A 17112-nucleotide genomic window follows, 5' to 3' on the forward strand; every position below is an offset into this window, starting at 1 on the left:
TAACTGTACCAGAAGGTGGTGGAACATCTGTCAGTAAAGAATGGACATCTTCCATTGCATCTGTGTCATCAATCTGCAAAAAGGGAATAATTGAGAGAATCATGTTGCAGGGGCAGTAAGAAGTTTCAGAAAGAAATAAAATAACCTTTATTCCATTCAACCTTTAACCCTCTCATTTTAGATCAGACTGACAGCTCTGCTACCTTCTGTAAATACTTCTGCTGTGCCTTTACATTCATCCTCTCTTATTGAGCTGCAAGAGATCCAAATTTACCTAACTCCCAACATTCTCTTATCAAGTGTTTTAGAAATTATTTATGATTTAACTCCAGTATTGAAGTGTTTTCTGCCAAGTAATGTGTCTCCTTCTCACTCTCCATGTAAAATGGGTTGTCTTTTATTTTTTCTTCAAAAACAACCCAAAAACTAAAGAAATCCAACTCAGATATCTTTACCTCTCCCAACTGCCTTCTCAGCCTCTTTCAGCACATCTCTTACTTATCACAACAAAATTTTTACTACTTTTTCTTACACAGCTTCAGTAAACAATTATTTTACTCTTGAAAGCTTAGTCAGGAGTTAAACTAAATCTTCTGGAATATTGTTTCTGATATCCAATTAATCATCAACCAAATATCTAATTTCTCAAGTAAGACAGTAGTAAATGATTCCACAGATAAGAAAGTATTTTTTTTCTACAAATGCCTTAAAAAATCCTCAATTTTTAACAAAGGTATTCAAACCTTTTTGCAAAAGCACAATAAATCTAGATTAGTTATCCCAAACTCTCCCAACCTGTTATTTTTTCACTCTCCTTTCATACTTCCGTTTTCAAACAAACTGTTAGAGTGCTCCCTCATTCTTCCTACCCACAACCTTTCTTCCAGATTATTTTCTGTGAAGATGGTGATCTGTGAAGATTACCAAAGCCTTAAACTACAGCCTGGAATTACAGGCTGTATTTTGAGGTGGTATTTGTACTACCTGTATCTACAGGATGATCAAAACTAAACCCTTCTTTTACACTTGTTGGAACATTAAAGACTTCAAAAATGGACAATGTTCAATCATGTCTTTGAATTTGACTGAATAGAGAAGTAAAGGAAATCTGTGTCCTTTATTAATCTCTAGGTGTTCTTTCCAGCTGCAGCTGTAGAAAGAACTGGAAGGTATTGTCAGAAGTTGTGAGTCCTTAAATTGTGAAAAGCAATAGCTGAAATTCAGAAAAGCTTCTTTCACTTGCTCTCTTGGCACATGCAGTTTTTGAATGCTCTGCATACAATCCAGTCTGGAAACGAATAATTCTGAATGTTCAACTACAACTGTAAGAGCTTTGAAACAGGAAGAAAATACAATTTTTTTTATTTGCTACATACAAAGCGTGGTAACACAGAAACTCAAGTGTTTACAAAAATTGATCTTAAGTTTTTGATTAGTGTGATCTGCTGCTTGAAGCAAGCAGAAGGACATTTCTTAACAGCTCTTAATTATTATTCTAGAGATGGCTACATCTTCATGAACACCAAGACAGTCTGTAAACAGAGCTGTGCTTTAAGCAAATAGCAAAAAGAAAAAGAGAGACAAAGCAAAATCTAATACTTCACTTTTTCTATTGATACAAAAGGGGAAAAAAAATCATACACAACTTAGGAACTGTTCTTAGAGATTAGTAAGAAAACTTTTTTTTTTTTAATATATATTTCAAGAGAAGAAATGTATGAACATGAGTACTGAAAATGTTTTTCACCTCCAAGACAAAAGCATCCTTCTTTCCATGTGAAAGGTCAAGCTCTGTAACTTCATCAGAGCTTTCTGACTGAGATCTCAATAGCCTGGAACGTTGTCTTGGCTCTGGAATGGGAGACCCAATAATTTCTTCAGGTAACTCCTAAAAAGAATGTAAGGATTAACAGATGTTCTGCCCAGCTTAAAAATAATTCAACTCCACACAATTTGTTAACAATTCTAAGAATCAGATCATTCTGAGAATTATTCTACTGAGAAATTTATCTAAATAATAAATAATAATACACAATAATAAACAATAATAAATAAAAAATACCAAACTGATTTGGCTAGGTGGCTAAAGAGATCAGAAAATTCCAGCAGCTTTCCAAAATACAGTGAAAAAAGTCTGTATCTCTATTCATAAGTAAACTTGTGTTCTGAATGACTCAATAAGAAAAAATGGATATACAGTGTGTACGTTTGAATCAGAATGTTCTATTTTGAAGAATAAAAGATTCACTTACTGGAGGATTAATCTCATAAAGTTCCTTGTTTTTTGCTATTGTATCATTTATTTTCTTCTGCATATGGGATATGTGCTGCTCATAGGTGCCATCATTTGGAGTCTTCCCAGCAATCTGAATACCTCCAGGGGTTGGCAAAGCTGCTAAATACACACCTGTTGCAGACTTTTAAAAAGTCACCAAGAAAAAGACAAGGATGTAAGCATGAATTCCTAACATTTTCATATAAAGCTTTCCATAATGCTTATGCTAAAACAGCACTGTAACATGCAAATCACAGCAGCATCTGTTGCAAATAAATAAATGGATCTCTCTTCTGTTCGCTTATGTAAAAAACTTCACTATTCTTTTAAAAAACTCCCTCCTTTTCATTTTTCAGGGTGGAACTCTTAAACTTGCCTGAATTTCCAAATAAACTAAAAATTAAAGCCTCTGCCCTGATATGTTTTGCATAAGCAAATGGTTTTTTTGAAGATTCTGAAGATCTAAAATTTGGGCAAACCCATTTACAGCATCAGTGAGGCTGTGACAATCCTATTTCTATTTACAGGAAACATCATGAAAACACAAAAGCAGATGTCAGCCAGAATTACCCAAGCACCCTCTGATGCAGGAAGAAGCAGTGTATTTCACTATGGAAGAATGGGGTTAGAAAATACTGTTAATGAACATATCTTGACTTTCTCAAATCTGTAATTTATTTCTTCAGTTTCATCAAAGAAGAGGCAACAGACCTTCCCTTTGTTGCCAAATTACCAAAAAAATTTACTGACAGACTTAACTGACTTTATTTGTCATGGAACTGCAACTCCATTTGAAGAACAGGGATCTCTTTGATAGAAATACCATCATTTTTCTAAAATTTGTGCCATTAACTTGTTTAAAGCTTCTTTATCTCTCATCCCCTTTCTAATAATCTTGCTTCTACCATTTTCAGGAGATCTGAATTTTCTTCTGCTGGCTATGAAAGACAAGTCTGTCCTGATTTTCCAATAATTAAGACACCTTGCTCTTAAAATGACATTTCAAGTTGTCTGGTTACTCTGAATTCCACAACACTTGCATGCCTGAAAAAATACTGTTAGAAAGCAAAAGAACCCCAGGATTCCAGCTGTACTTACTGCCAAGCCCATCAGCATATTTTCCCCCACAGTGATCTGAATTCTCAGCCCAAAGAGGGCATTCATTCCTCTCAGCTTGAGTTTGTTCATCAGCTGAGTGTGCACTTCGTACTCCATGAATGGCAAGAGGTTACTGATGGAGGTTGCATTTGCTTCAGCCTGGGCTTTCTTCTTCAGACGGCACAACCTGGCAACACAAACCAGCACAGAAAGAGCTTTAATGGATTTGTGAAGATTGAAAGGGATCACAGGGTATCTTGGATTTTTTTTTTTTTCTCATTGTATAACCTAATCCAGCTTCTTTTCAATTCTTCTAGATTGCTGCAACAGTGAAAGAAAATGCCAGTTCTTTACAAGAACTCCTTGAGACAGTGTCATCTGAAAACTTCCACTTTCAGCTTTTCTTCTCGTAAGACCCTCCAATGCAAACGTCTATTTCTCTTGCTGCCAAGCCTCAAACATTTCAGGTACAAGTACAGAAAATTACCACTGTAATTTCTAGTGGCAGAACTTTTAAAATTACTAAGCTTTTCAAGACAAACATTGGAAGAAAAAAAACCCAAAACAAACCAAACCCAAGTGCCCTCACAGCTAAAGCATATTTATCAGAAAAGACTGAAACAAAGAGTGTAGCAATCCCATCTCTGACTATATGTTAGTCATCATCCACTCTTTGGGTTTAGTCCAACAAGCTGAAATTCAAAGCCCACACCAGTGCAATGATATTCTCAGAGGGAAATTTCATTCAAGAACACATGGCAATTGTGTGTTTTATAATATCAGGGTTGATGACACATTGGATTTTAACAACAGGAACTCTCTCAAAGATCTCCAAAACTTTACTGGACAAAGCAAGTATTTTGACAGATACCTGGCTTGAATAAGACATCCCTTCCCAACAACTATTGCCTCTACAGGAAGATCAATTGTGGTGAAAAGGACATCAGGAACTTTTTGCTTCCTGCAGTTGTAACAGTAAGTGAGGTGAGCAGGAAATGGCATGTTCAGTTCATCATATGGGATATGGCAAAATCCACAACCCGGTGGTGAAGCTTCTTCAATCCTAAAAATACATTATGGAGAGCATACTTTAAAACATCTGCATCTTGTTAACCACAATCGTAAGTGCACATGTGTATAAACACCTACAGAGACCTACTTAAATCATACACCACAACCAAACTCTGCTCCGTTATGCCAACGTGCCAAGTATTACAATATAGGAACTAGAAGAAGAAAAGGCTGCACACTACTTGCTAAAAAGCTATCAATAAAACTTGCGTTGAAACTTCCTATGCAGGGATTGAGAAAAAAGGCATTCAGTGACTAATAATTCATATAAACCTGTAATGTCACTCAACTGGCTTTAGGCAGTGTAACTTCTAAGTATAATCCATGATACAACTGTCGTACAAAGAATTAGCTGTACCAAACACACCAAAAAAAAAATCGCTTTTACATTCCCAGTGAGAGCAGAATAAAAACAACAAACCAGTCATCCTTCTGAGAAGCTGCACAATATATGTGAACATGTATTATTGTATGTGAGGAAAACAGCAAGATTATTTCCTAAAATAAGGTATCAGGTAAAATTCATTATATGCTTGGAAGACACCTCCCCCACGAGCAACACCCAGGAATGACCACTATAAAAATATGAACAGGGAAAGCACACGCCAACTGCATCATTGTAAGTTTATTCTGTTTCACATAAAGAATTCTCCTCAGCAATTTTGAAGAGGTGCATAAGCACATCTGATAGATTTGGAACATTAGTTATCATAAGACTGGCAAATATATTTTGTGTTGAGCATGAGCTTTGTCTGTTTACCCATTTTACCTCTGACATTTCTAATCTATGCCAAGACACTTAGTAGCACCAAAACACGTATTTTGATAAAAGTGCTATTTTCTTTATATTATGGACATTTCTTTCTCTCCATCATACAGTAACTACAGAAACAAGTATTTTACCTCTGGCTGTAGTTTATAAAACTCTATCTACACCAGAAGACAATGGTCTTCTGCTAACAGAGTAGAAGAATAATAAATGTTACATTGACTGGTTTATTATGGAAAAAGCAATGCAAGTGCTAAAGCGTAATAAATAGCCTTGCTTACAACTATAATAATCCCTTGAAATATTTGATTATTATCCTGATAAATACATAATAAATTACCAATATGCATTCATTTTTCCCCCCCAAAAAATAACTTTGTGGTAATACTCATTCTTCAAATTATATTTGCAAGAGCAGAAACAAAGGGAAACTTCATGTTTGGCCTTCAGTTTCGTGATTTTGTTCATCAGCTTCAACAAACACATGCCTATTTTGGAAAAATCTGGTATCATATTTGTTTCACAACCAAGCTATTTTATCTCCCACACATAAATAGTATTTAATGGAGCATATATACACATTTTACAGCCACAGCCACTTTTGGCTTATGTAGGTTACCAAGCATCTGTCATTTTTTATTGTGTGATAAAAAAAAATTGAGAGAAGAGACCTGAAGAGCAGCGAAGGAAAACAACTGAGTTATGATCTGTGTTAGTAGTCAAACGTGTTACCTTATGGAGACTGTTAGAAATAAAAACAGAGTATCTAATGTGGTGCAGAGCTCCATTACTCCTGTGGTGGTTGTTGTTAGTGAAAAGCAGTAAAGTGGTTGGTCCCGCATCCTGCACTGTAACACTGTAACCTACCCTAATAGAGAAGAACTATCTTGGCTCTGAGGAAAAAAATCAACCTCTCCCTTCTCTGACCCTATGGAAAAGAAGCCAGGCTGCCATGACAACCTTTGTTCCAAACAGCCTTCCATGGTGCCATCCTGAAGGAACCTAGGGTTCAGTACAGCTGCTGTGCCAGATGCGGACAAAATACAGACCTCTTCACTATAAGAGAAAAGAATAACAACAGAGTGAATTCCGACGACTTAGCGGTGCTTTTATATAAAATTATCAGATTAAAAGGCTAGCACAAGTCTCAGTGAAGTTCAACATCACCCTGATTTTGTGCACTTGTGCAATTTTATCCATTAAAACTCACAAACAATCCTCTTCCGGTATTTAAACCATAACCACTGCACAAGTACAAGGTGAAGAAAGTTGAACAGAAAGATTTGAGAGCTTTGGCTCATGTTACAAATAATATACCAACAGAAAGGCTAACCAGGTTTAAGTACGGTTTTCAGCTCTATGGTTAACAATGCAAAGAAATACAGCAAACCAACCAAACATTAAAAAAAACCCCAAGGCATAATTTTTTACTAAAGTAAAAGGGAAGTCGAGAGCCTCAGCATCTCATTAACATTCAATTTTCAAAAAGAAGTTACAACCCAACACTGACAAGGGCGCTTCTTGGAGGATAAAAAGTGGCAAAACAGTAAAATTTTACTAGGAAGAACTACAATAATGGTTAAAGTAACCAGCCATACTTAGGATTTAGAGGGGTTAAAGCTCTCAGAACGACCACAGAGCTTTTAATAATTCTCAAGTTATTAAATAAGAAACAAACTTCTAGTATTCAGTATAAAATATTATACTGAAAAAAAAAATAGAGAAAATCTTTCCCACAATTTCTAGAATGATACATGTGTCTTTTTTATTTGTTGTTTCTCTTTCCAAAATAATTTTTCATACATAACATGTCTGGCAGACCAGCACTCACACACAGGCTGGTGCTTTAAGCATGGAATAAAGCTAAATTGGCAGTAAGTGTGGGAAGTCCAATAAATATTTTATCAATAATCAAACACTACCACATTTAGACTAACCCAATAATTGATTCCCTGCCTATGCTCTGTACCTTCTTTCCCCATACTTAAGGCAGAAAAAAATAATACAAATTATTCATCCTTTTTACAAGGAGACTGACAAGCAAAGGAATAAATGCTTCATCTTGGTGTGTTCATCCCTCAGTGATGGAAAATTGAGGTAAATACGGTAAAGCAAAACTTTTCCAATTTCTCTCCTTAAAAACCCAGATCTTTAGTGCTTTTACTTTTATAATATTTAGGCAAAATCAACTTGAAAGAAAATAAATTCAGATGTTTGAATTTGCTCATTACTTCCCAAATCCATTTCAAAATAGTGAACCAGAGTAAGTTGGTGTTTAATGTCATCAGACATAACTGGCTCTAGGGTGAGCTTTTTCTGGGCCTGAAATGTGAAGTTTTCCACTTCAGTTCTGGTCTGCCAGCTGTTATCCAATAATGAAACCTAAATACATATACTTTTAGGAACAGTCTTAACTATTTAGGCGGATTAGGTTTAGAAAACTTCATGGATAAATTAACATTGTTACTACAAAGTAAACTGTAGGCTTTAGTTTAAAAGAAAAAAATAGTAACATTCATTAGAAAACCCCAGATCTAAACATACATAAAAAACTCCTAATACCGAAATTTCACTATCTCACTTAAACTCTGTAACATAATTATAGAATAGACAGCACCAACAACTGCACTGGAACAGTTAGCTTTTAATCCACTGATGATGAAATACGTTTTCTGTGGCATTTTGAAAATCAAATCATCATCATGATTTACCAAATGCTGGTTGATTCACTGTAGCCCACTACAGCATGACAACCCAATGCCTTGGCATGGGATTTTATTTCTTGTCTGATTTCTGCCCACCAGGCATCTCGTGTCTCTGGTTCATCTGAAAGACAAAGTATAAATCAGTTCACTATTCTGTACTGTGCCAACACAAAGCTTCATGCAATTCATCTGAAGAGCTGCATTTTTCATATTCAAGTGTTTTGAATATGGACACTTTTAATTCCTTCCTATTTATCACACTCCAAGGAAGCACTAATGGGACTTTCTCACTAATTACCTTGTTTCTCCCCCATGTGAGCAGGTTCTCACAAATTGCTGCATCCTTCTTGTTGTCCGTATGACAGATAACACTAAAATACTGTAGATAATGTCCCAATCTCTTCCCATTTTTAGTTCCAAAACCACACTCTCAGTTTCCAACAACACAAGAGCAGTGTGTAACTTGCAACAAAGCATCACAGATACTCTGTAATGCTGAAAAACTAACAGTAATGAAACAGTATTTGTAGCAGTAAACTAATATTTCACTTTGCTGTACACTTGATATCTTTGAAATTACCTCAATAGTTTTTCCTACTGGAAGCAGTTCTCTCTTTTAAAATCTTTAATCAGATTTTAAAAGTATTTGTTCGAAACCATATAACTAATCAGACAGACAGTTCCGTGCTTCTACATTTACAAAATGAAGGCTGTATGCTGTCAGGGCTTTTTAGCTTCAGTATCCTGGAAACTGCACCTTCCCTCCTTGCCCATGAATGGATCTGAATTACCTTTACTGTCCTCGAGGTTATATGTTAAATATATGCTGCCTGCTTTTCCTGAAAACTACAAGATACAAAAATACAAAAAAAAAAAAGTGTGCTGCTAGAAAAAGCTCATGCAATCCATTTATTTTAACTGCTAAGCAATTACTTCCCATAACTAAAGCTCTTGTCTTGCAAGCTTTTTACATATGGAGCAAACAAATACTGAATTTAGAATTTGTCAGCTGTTTCTTCTCTCAAAACTTACCTGTTTCAATAAATGTAGTTGGCAACAGTGTTAATTACAAAAAGGGAAAACCAGTAATAAACAACTGGCACTCAGATATTACCAAGGGTTCTGAGTAGAGAGATTCTTATGCAATTTCCCTGAAATTAACTGAACTCAGCACAGATAAAAACTTCTGGCCACTGAGTTCTCCCTGCTGAATCATAATTTAAATATCAAGGTCAAAACCTGAAATTTATTTGGAACCAATTTTGTACTACGAGGAATATTAATCAGCACAGTGTATGATAACCACATTATCATACACTCGGTTCTCTGACAACATGACAAACAAAAATGCAAGATGCAGATATACACATAATTTAAAAGTTACTGAAACAGAAATATTGTAAAGTAAGATGTATTCAATATTGTAAAATAAGATGTGTTCATTCATGACTTTACCTCAACTTTGCATTTAGAACTAGGCTCTAATTTTTTCTAAACTAATGATCATTTTCTAATTAGAAGGAAGAGCACAGAGGTCTGTATATTCAATGATACCTAACTCTAGATGGCAATGCTTGTGTAACTCACAGCATCACACTGACCAGCAGCAGCCTGGCTGCTCAGACTGAAATTTATTCAACCTTTGCTGTAAGAAATGAACACTGAATAGAACAAAAACCTAAGTGAGAGTTCTTAGGAATGTTCTCTGCAATCAACAAAAATTTACACTTCAGAACACAAAACAAGGGATTTCTATGAACTGTATCAAGCATGTTCTGTTAAATCAAACTCCACTTTAGCAGGTTTCAGTGCATTACTGGCAGTCTTGAGGTGCTGCACTTCACTCTCAGTGTGAAAACACTCTTTAAATCCTCAGTGACTGGGAAAATAAATGCTTAAGATGATACTCAGATTCCTGGAGCACCTGCCCTTCTCAGCTTTGGAAACAGATTCCTGCAGAAATAATCCATCACAACACAGGGTTGGAGCTCCCCAGCTCAGCTCTCAGAACCATTTGTGGTACAAAAAGTGGGAAATGTCTTCTCATTGCATGGACACCTCTGGACAGAGGCTGCTTCTGCTGTCACCAGGCAACAGCAGTAGGGGTAGTTGGTAAATTGAGGGAGAATTTTTGAAAATGGATTTTAAGGCCAGGCTGTAACATCTGACAAATTCAGAGTGTATGGAAGATGTGAGACCACAAGCACGCTCTGTGAGAGCTCTTTCTTAATTCTTTTTGGTGAAATGGTCAAGGATTTTGGGAGCAATTCCTCTTTCCTTCTCCAGTCATGGGCCAGAGATTGTTTTGATAAGCAATGTGCTTCTCCTTAGAGATGAAAAGTCAAAGTAGCAGTGAAAACGGTTCTCCGCCCATGCAGAAAACACCTGCTCAGTGACACTGGATCACAGGCAGCTGGTTCCACACATTGAATAAACAGCCACACAAATTTTTGAACTTCACAGAAAAATAACTGCAAAGAAGAAATACCCTTTTTTTCTAGACAAAAAAAAAGAAAAAAAGCCAATTTTTCAAAACCGTAACTTTTTACATCTTTTGGTTCCACGTGGCAAAAACTGCTTCTGCTTATCACCAGTGACATTTCTATGTCAAAGTGCAAGAAAATGTGAAGTCATGATGAGGATTTGAGAGTTAGCAACAGGTGAGGTGACTGAGGATGAATACAAAAAGTGCTGTGAAATAAAGGTAAGATTGATAAAGACAAGAATGACATTGAAAAGGAATGTAGCCAGAGTGAAAACTGAAATGGAATGAGATGTTGGCAAGGAAACAGAGATCCTTAAAGTGAACAGAAAGGGTAGAAATAGTGACGGGTCCCAAATTCTATGCAAACATTCAGCTTTCCTCCACAAATAGTTTAAATTTTTGAAGTTATTAAGAGACTTAATTTTCTTAGCTAACATCTACAAGAACACCTTATCACTATGGCAAACACATACTGTTGTGAAGGTGCTCAACACTGTGTCTTGCTAAAACAACATTTAACCCTTTATTCTAAGAATCTGCTCAATATCTGCACTAACAAAACTATTTAACTACAGAAATGTAATGGATCATTATCATTCTTATTAGAAGTAAGAAGAATTTCCTAGCCATTGTCTTCAGCATTATCAAGCCCAGTATCTTTCAAAGAATCTAACAATTTATTGCACAAGAACAAATATTTCTAAAAGAGTCATGCATAAACAGCTGTAAGGAAGACTGGGACCTCTGCTTAAGATAGGTGACTATTTTTTTGTTCCAGTAAGAGGCCAAAAAATTACAATTATTATGTTTATATATAAATACTATACATTCGCAGTTTACATGAACTTACCTTCGCATATTAAAAAAAAAAAAAAAATTGTCTACAATTAAAATCAAACACCATGACATTGCAATAATAAGTTGATACAAAACACTGAATGCAGTGCAATGTGTAGCATTCATATCCTTCCGACAAATATTTTCACAAGCAGCCTTTTTTGACACGAGCCACACAATTTCACACGGGGATGCTGTCGTAGCATTTACAAGTTTAGTAAAGCTAAGGATTTACATAAACAATTAGAGGAGTTAGGGAAGCAGGATGGCATGTGTCCAGCACACTCCATGAGAGTGCCTGTTGTTTGTTTTGTTTTTTTTTTTTGCTAAGGCAAAAGCTTAAGAACTAAGGGTTTGCAAAGCAGATTCAGCAGACAGGAGCCAGAAACGGTGGGTATTTTGGCGCATGCTTGGATCAGGTGACAGTACAGACTGAAAACTATGGCAGCTCACTGAAATGGTTACAGAAAGTAATGGCCCTGGATTCTAGGTGGAAGCAAAAAGGCAAGCATACAGAGCACTCAGTCACAAGCTTTCCCAGCAAATGTACCGAGTCGTTTGGACCAAGGTTTCTCTACAACTTTAAGCAGAAAGGTTTGCAGGAAATTCCACTGCTGATTATGTCCCCTTTGTGTTGTGAATATTAAACTTACTTTATTAATGTTCCCCAATTGGCAGGATATTTATAGCCAAGTGGAAGCAAAGCACGCTGCTCCTATAGTTGAGGGCTTGAGAAACAATGTAGTCAACAGTACTGCGTTCTATAAAAATCGTGCCAACTCAAACCTCCTCCAGCCGAAACTTCCCAAACTGACTTTGTTCAGCAGTTTTGTAAGACACAAACGGCACTTCTGCACCTGGAACGTTCTTCGAGTTACCTCTATCCACCAAGTCACCCATCTCCTTTAAAATACAAGGCTGAGCTGTACTATCCTGTATAAATCTTTCACCTAGACACTATCACTTTCTGATTCATAAAAGCAGCTTTCCCAAGTTATTTGCTAGAGGTTCGCTTGTACAGGTTCTTTCAAGATTTAGGCAGAAGCTGCATTTTGCTAGTCCGTATAGATTTTTTAAACCTGAAGACACCTTAAGAGGAATGGCCTCTTGATGACAAGTTCACACCCAAGAGTTGCTGTATCCTTAAAGCTGAATCCTTAGACATCCTGAGGAAATAACTCCAAAGCAGGAACGGTCTGTTTCATTCCAACCAACTCTATTGTAAAATTTAGTCAATATTTACATGTATAACACAATACTCTGACAGCAGGAGGACAATCATCAAAGGAAAAATTTCACCATCTATAAATGACTCATTGTTCTGTTGTTTCAAAAATGGCAATGGAGGCCAATAATATTATTTCAGATTCAATCTCTGAATCTTTCATTAGGCAAAGCCATTATCCATATGTGCAATATTCCCTTGTTTTTCTATCTTCTTAATGAAAAACTTACTAGCAGCTTATACATAAAGAAGTGTGGTATTTTTCTGTAGGTTTGGCTGGTTGGGTTTTTTTAAGAGACACCTTTGTTAGTTTTATAAGAACCTTCTCCGGACCTTGAAGTTTCATTTAATCCTTTCCGGTTATCCCATAAATATTGACATTGTCAATTTTCTAAAACATTTAACAACTAAATAACTAAACAGAAATACAAATCCTCTGGTCTGTAAAAATTAATACAAGATTCAGGTAGCAAATAACTCAACCTATAGCAGATAAACTTAAAACTTTCAAAAAAGTTTCCAAGCTACTCCATCCTTGTTGAAAAATACCACTCCCTGTATTAATTTTTAAGACTAAAAGATGTACAAATGAAAACTTTGTTACAGCAAGTGAAGGAAGTAGATTATAGGGATATTATCAAAGGAAAACTAGGATACACTAAACTTGCAGGAAACAGCGTAATTGCACCCCAAAAGAACAAGACCACTTACACTTACAAAGTTAAACTCCAAATAAAACATCCAGCCTGCAAAATATCATTGATAACCAGTGCTTTTCTGCCAGATGAAATCAGAGAGCAGCACACATCTCACTTCTGAACCCCAAACTGCTGAATGAACAAAACAAGACTTGAAAGTTGAAGGAATTCTTCAATTACTAAGGCGACAATTTTAAGAACGCTTAGGATTAAAACTGCATTTACAGGATGAGATATTGGCTGGCTGATTAAACACAAACCCTTTCATGTGCAGGGCAGTTTTCTACTGTTGGCCAAGCCAACCTGACCACCAAAACTCCAAGAGAAACCACACAGAAAAGTCCACACATCATTCCTTTCACTGGCAGCTCACTGTTGAGGAGTGTGAGCTTTAATCCCAAAACACACTCCAAGATGGAGAAGCAGAAGGGTTGTTCCCTTTATGGCTTAATACAACCACAACAGTGGCTAATAACTTTTTCTTTTGATTGTAGATGAAAGTCTGATAAAAAGAGCACAAGCTGAAAAAATTGTAATCTAAAAACCAAAAAATCTGGCAATAATGTCAAAGCAGCAGTAATAATTTAGTGTAGAGCTAAAAGAAAAGAAATCACCACGTGATACAACTTGAATAAAATGAAAAATATAATGTTAAAATATAAGGCATTTGAAGAAAAAAAAAAATTCAGAATATATAAAAAAATAAATTATTAAGTAACACTTTACTTAAAAATGAAGGTTTAAATTGCATCATAATTAGAACTATAAGAGCTCAAAAATATCGCCCAGAAATTAGAAAACATAAAATACAAGAAATAAATTTGCCTCTGGAAAATCAGTTCCATGCATAAATACGTGCCTTTGTTACTCCAGCTTTTAGATTGTTTCAGTCATTCATCCTAGAACGGCGATTCAGCAGGTAACAGAGAAACCACTTATTCTATTTTGTGTCTCTGTTGCTTTGTCACCTTGGCACAATAAATGCAACCTATTCGAAATCATGAGCAATCTTAAAAAAAAAAGCTTCAAATGACTACAACAAAGGGGCTGTTACCCAAAGCTGGGGACACTGTGCTGTAACAAGACAGAGCTTTCTAAACCACATTTTATCCATTTTATAGCTGCAGGAAAGGGATGGCATTATTTGGTATGAAATGACACTGACTCTGAATTTCCTGCTCCTTGTTTGCACTCCCCAGGAATGCAGAATCTCAGCATTATTTCTATACACTCACAACTATTTTAAGACAAACAAGGCAGAGAAGCCTCTTTTAACATCTGGATCCAAGGAGACTTTAAAAAAAAATCTCTTGTGTCTCATATTATCCATTGACATTTATCAGTTATTCCTATAATCCTGTTAGAACTTTTGTTCTCTGTCTGTATATTTTCCTACAAAACTTCTACAGACATTTTACAAGGCCATGTTTAGCTGTAGTTATGTAGCAGTTAGGAAGGTGTTGATGCAACCAGAACCATCCTGGTTTTCTTCTAACAATGATACGTTTTGAGCCAGGCAAATAGTTGTACAACTGTATGTTTGCAACCACAGAAGCAAATATCAGAAGGCTGAAAAAACTCAGTGCAATCCATGAAGGAAATTTTATGAAGACAATGGTTTTAGTCAAGCCTCATATTTTAAAATTAGGATGAGTTATGTGCAAAAACACAATTTTTGCAACACCAAGGTTCTTTCTCTTGAGAGAGATCTATCAGCCTCTCAATTCAAAACCAAAGTGTAGTTGTGCAATAAGCAACAGCTTTTTTGGAGCACTTGTGAAAGGAAAGGTTGATGTTGGCTTTCACACCATTAGCCACAATTTAGGGAGAGTTTTAAAGCAGTATGAACGGATTAAACAGCATTACTTAGGCAGGCAAAGGATTCTAAACAAAGATTTTAAATGCCAAGTTTACTTACGAATCTTTAACAGAACATGTGACTACTATTCTGTGCTCAGTGACAGTGACCACTCTTTCTTCAGTTACATAAATATCTACTTAGAACTTAAAAAAAACCCCAACCAAACAAAAGGAAAAAAAAAAAAAGAAGCACAGTCCCAATGAAAATGATTTCATTAACATGAGGGTGTATCTGCTTCCAGGAATACTATTCAAACACCATTCACCTTAACCAAAAAAATGACTTAGGAACACTCACTCCTCTGGAAAGGCTGCAGAAAATGACTAAATTAATCCTGGAGGACATCACACCCCTCAGTCTTTTCAGAAAAAGCCTCTGACAACTGCCTTAACCTCCTACTTTCATTCAACACACGCTGATGGACAAGAAGTCAACCTGGAAATTCTCCAAGAAAAGCAAGAGGACAACCTTAAAATGCTGGGGTTTTTACTACCTGTTCTGAAGGATAACCACATCAGACACCAACAGGAACATTCTGACATTTCCTACTGTGTTCCTACAAATGGGCCACACTTACACCCCAGAAAGCAGCTCGAAATGCAACTTGCACATTCTCTGTATTTCTGTGGAAGAAAAGCATTCAGTTACAGAAACAAAACGTAGCCAAGCCTTCCTCTTGCATTTCCTCATATGAAAAACTAACTCTGAAGAATTTCACACTCCAACAAGCAAGACTGGATACCACTCAAGGAGCTCAGGAGATGCCTAGAAAGTTTTTAGCAATCTTTTATCTTTCCATATTTCTGACTGCTGGAGCTGAAGATGCACTGCTGGAGCAGGTTCCTGAGTGAGGAGTTTAAAATTTAATTATGTGAGAAATTGTATGTTGGTGCTATGAAACAGCCATATGGAAGAGCAGCCTCTATTCAACAAGTTCTTGCAGTGCCTACCTTCTGCTCCATGTTTAGCATCAGTGCCAAACTTTTAACAAAGATCCAGGCTTCTGCATTGAGGATTCCTTGCATGTTTTTATACTTATAGTTCATTCTTTCTCAGAGACAGCACCAGAGGCTATCTTCCACTGTATTCTGTGCCCTCTTTTCTATGAATTTTTGCTCAGCTCCCCCATTTTATTTTGCAAATTCACCTTCATATCCACATTTTCACATTCTACAACGCACTTCCCAGATATTTAAGCAGCTTCTTTTCTATTCATGAAATAGTCTTTACTTCCACGTTTGATTTACAAGCACCTTCAAATCTCTGATGGTTCCCTATCACTGGATGCTCCTATTGTATCTTGCACACAGTTAAACCACTGGCAAGAAAAAAAAAAAAAGAAAAAGAAAAAAAAAATCCTTCTGTACTACACAGGTTACTAAGCAAGCTGAAATGATACCTGAACATTTTCCAAAATAGTTTTAGCCCACTTATGGTTGTCATTACATTGTCTGTCCAGCAGCACACCTAGCACTGCAAAACCCCCATACTTTCAGGAATATCAGTGTAACCTGCTCAGTCCCAAAGCAGGAGGATTAACCAGCTCTTCCTGCAGACCTGCTGACAGAAGCACAGCCAGTTCTCAGGGAGGTATTAACTCGACAGCTCCTGTTTGGTTTACACCTCTCTACTCCAAGTAACACTTTCAGGTGACAAGCACCTCTGGGTAAAATGTTTTATATACATATATGTTTAAATATATATATAGGTACATTCATTTTCCTGTAATCTCTAAAAAATTTAGACAACAGTTTTAGATATTCTGTCAAGAACTGAATTCCTGACTTCCACTTAGCTTCCTAATCTTACATTGTAGATCACTTTCTAGCCTAGTTCAAGGCATGTTTAGTGTCTGTACATAAACTCATTTACTCCATCATTCTAATAAAATTTTTCAATAAGAATGTCCTACTAAACAATCTGAAAGAAGCAACAATGAATTCCAACTTTCCAGGGTTGCACACATTATACAAAAACTTTGACATATTTTTAATACCTCGGATCAGACTATGCTATTCCAATCACAGACCTGAGAATTTTAAAATATTATTTTCATATTGAAAGTTAGTTTTAAAAGATTATCCTTTT

At 36.2% G+C, this 17112-nt stretch overlaps 1 protein-coding gene across 32 annotated transcripts in view; it reads right to left on the reverse strand.

Annotated features, from left to right (window-relative positions):
- The window catches only part of C2CD5 (C2 calcium dependent domain containing 5), a 56499-nt gene that overhangs the window by 13188 nt on the left and 26199 nt on the right, over positions 1-17112 (reverse strand). For 21 of the 32 annotated variants that reach the window (XM_040061029.2, XM_040061016.2, XM_040061024.2 and 18 more), the window contains 7 exons: positions 7925-8039; positions 6174-6269; positions 4245-4436; positions 3374-3560; positions 2253-2417; positions 1748-1888; positions 10-73 (listed from right to left, as the gene is read on the reverse strand). In XM_040061029.2, coding sequence (XP_039916963.1) covers positions 10-73; positions 1748-1888; positions 2253-2417; positions 3374-3560; positions 4245-4436; positions 6174-6269; positions 7925-8039 — 960 coding nt within the window. Of the gene's footprint in view, positions 1-9; positions 74-1747; positions 1889-2252; positions 2418-3373; positions 3561-4244; positions 4437-6080; positions 6270-7924; positions 8040-17112 lie in introns of all 32 variants that reach the window. The other 11 variants (XM_040061004.2, XM_040061022.2, XM_058420475.1 and 8 more) reach the window with 1 other exon arrangement.

This window comes from Hirundo rustica, chromosome 4 (assembly GCF_015227805.2).
Source record: "Hirundo rustica isolate bHirRus1 chromosome 4, bHirRus1.pri.v3, whole genome shotgun sequence".
NCBI classification, from domain to species: domain Eukaryota; kingdom Metazoa; phylum Chordata; class Aves; order Passeriformes; family Hirundinidae; genus Hirundo; species Hirundo rustica.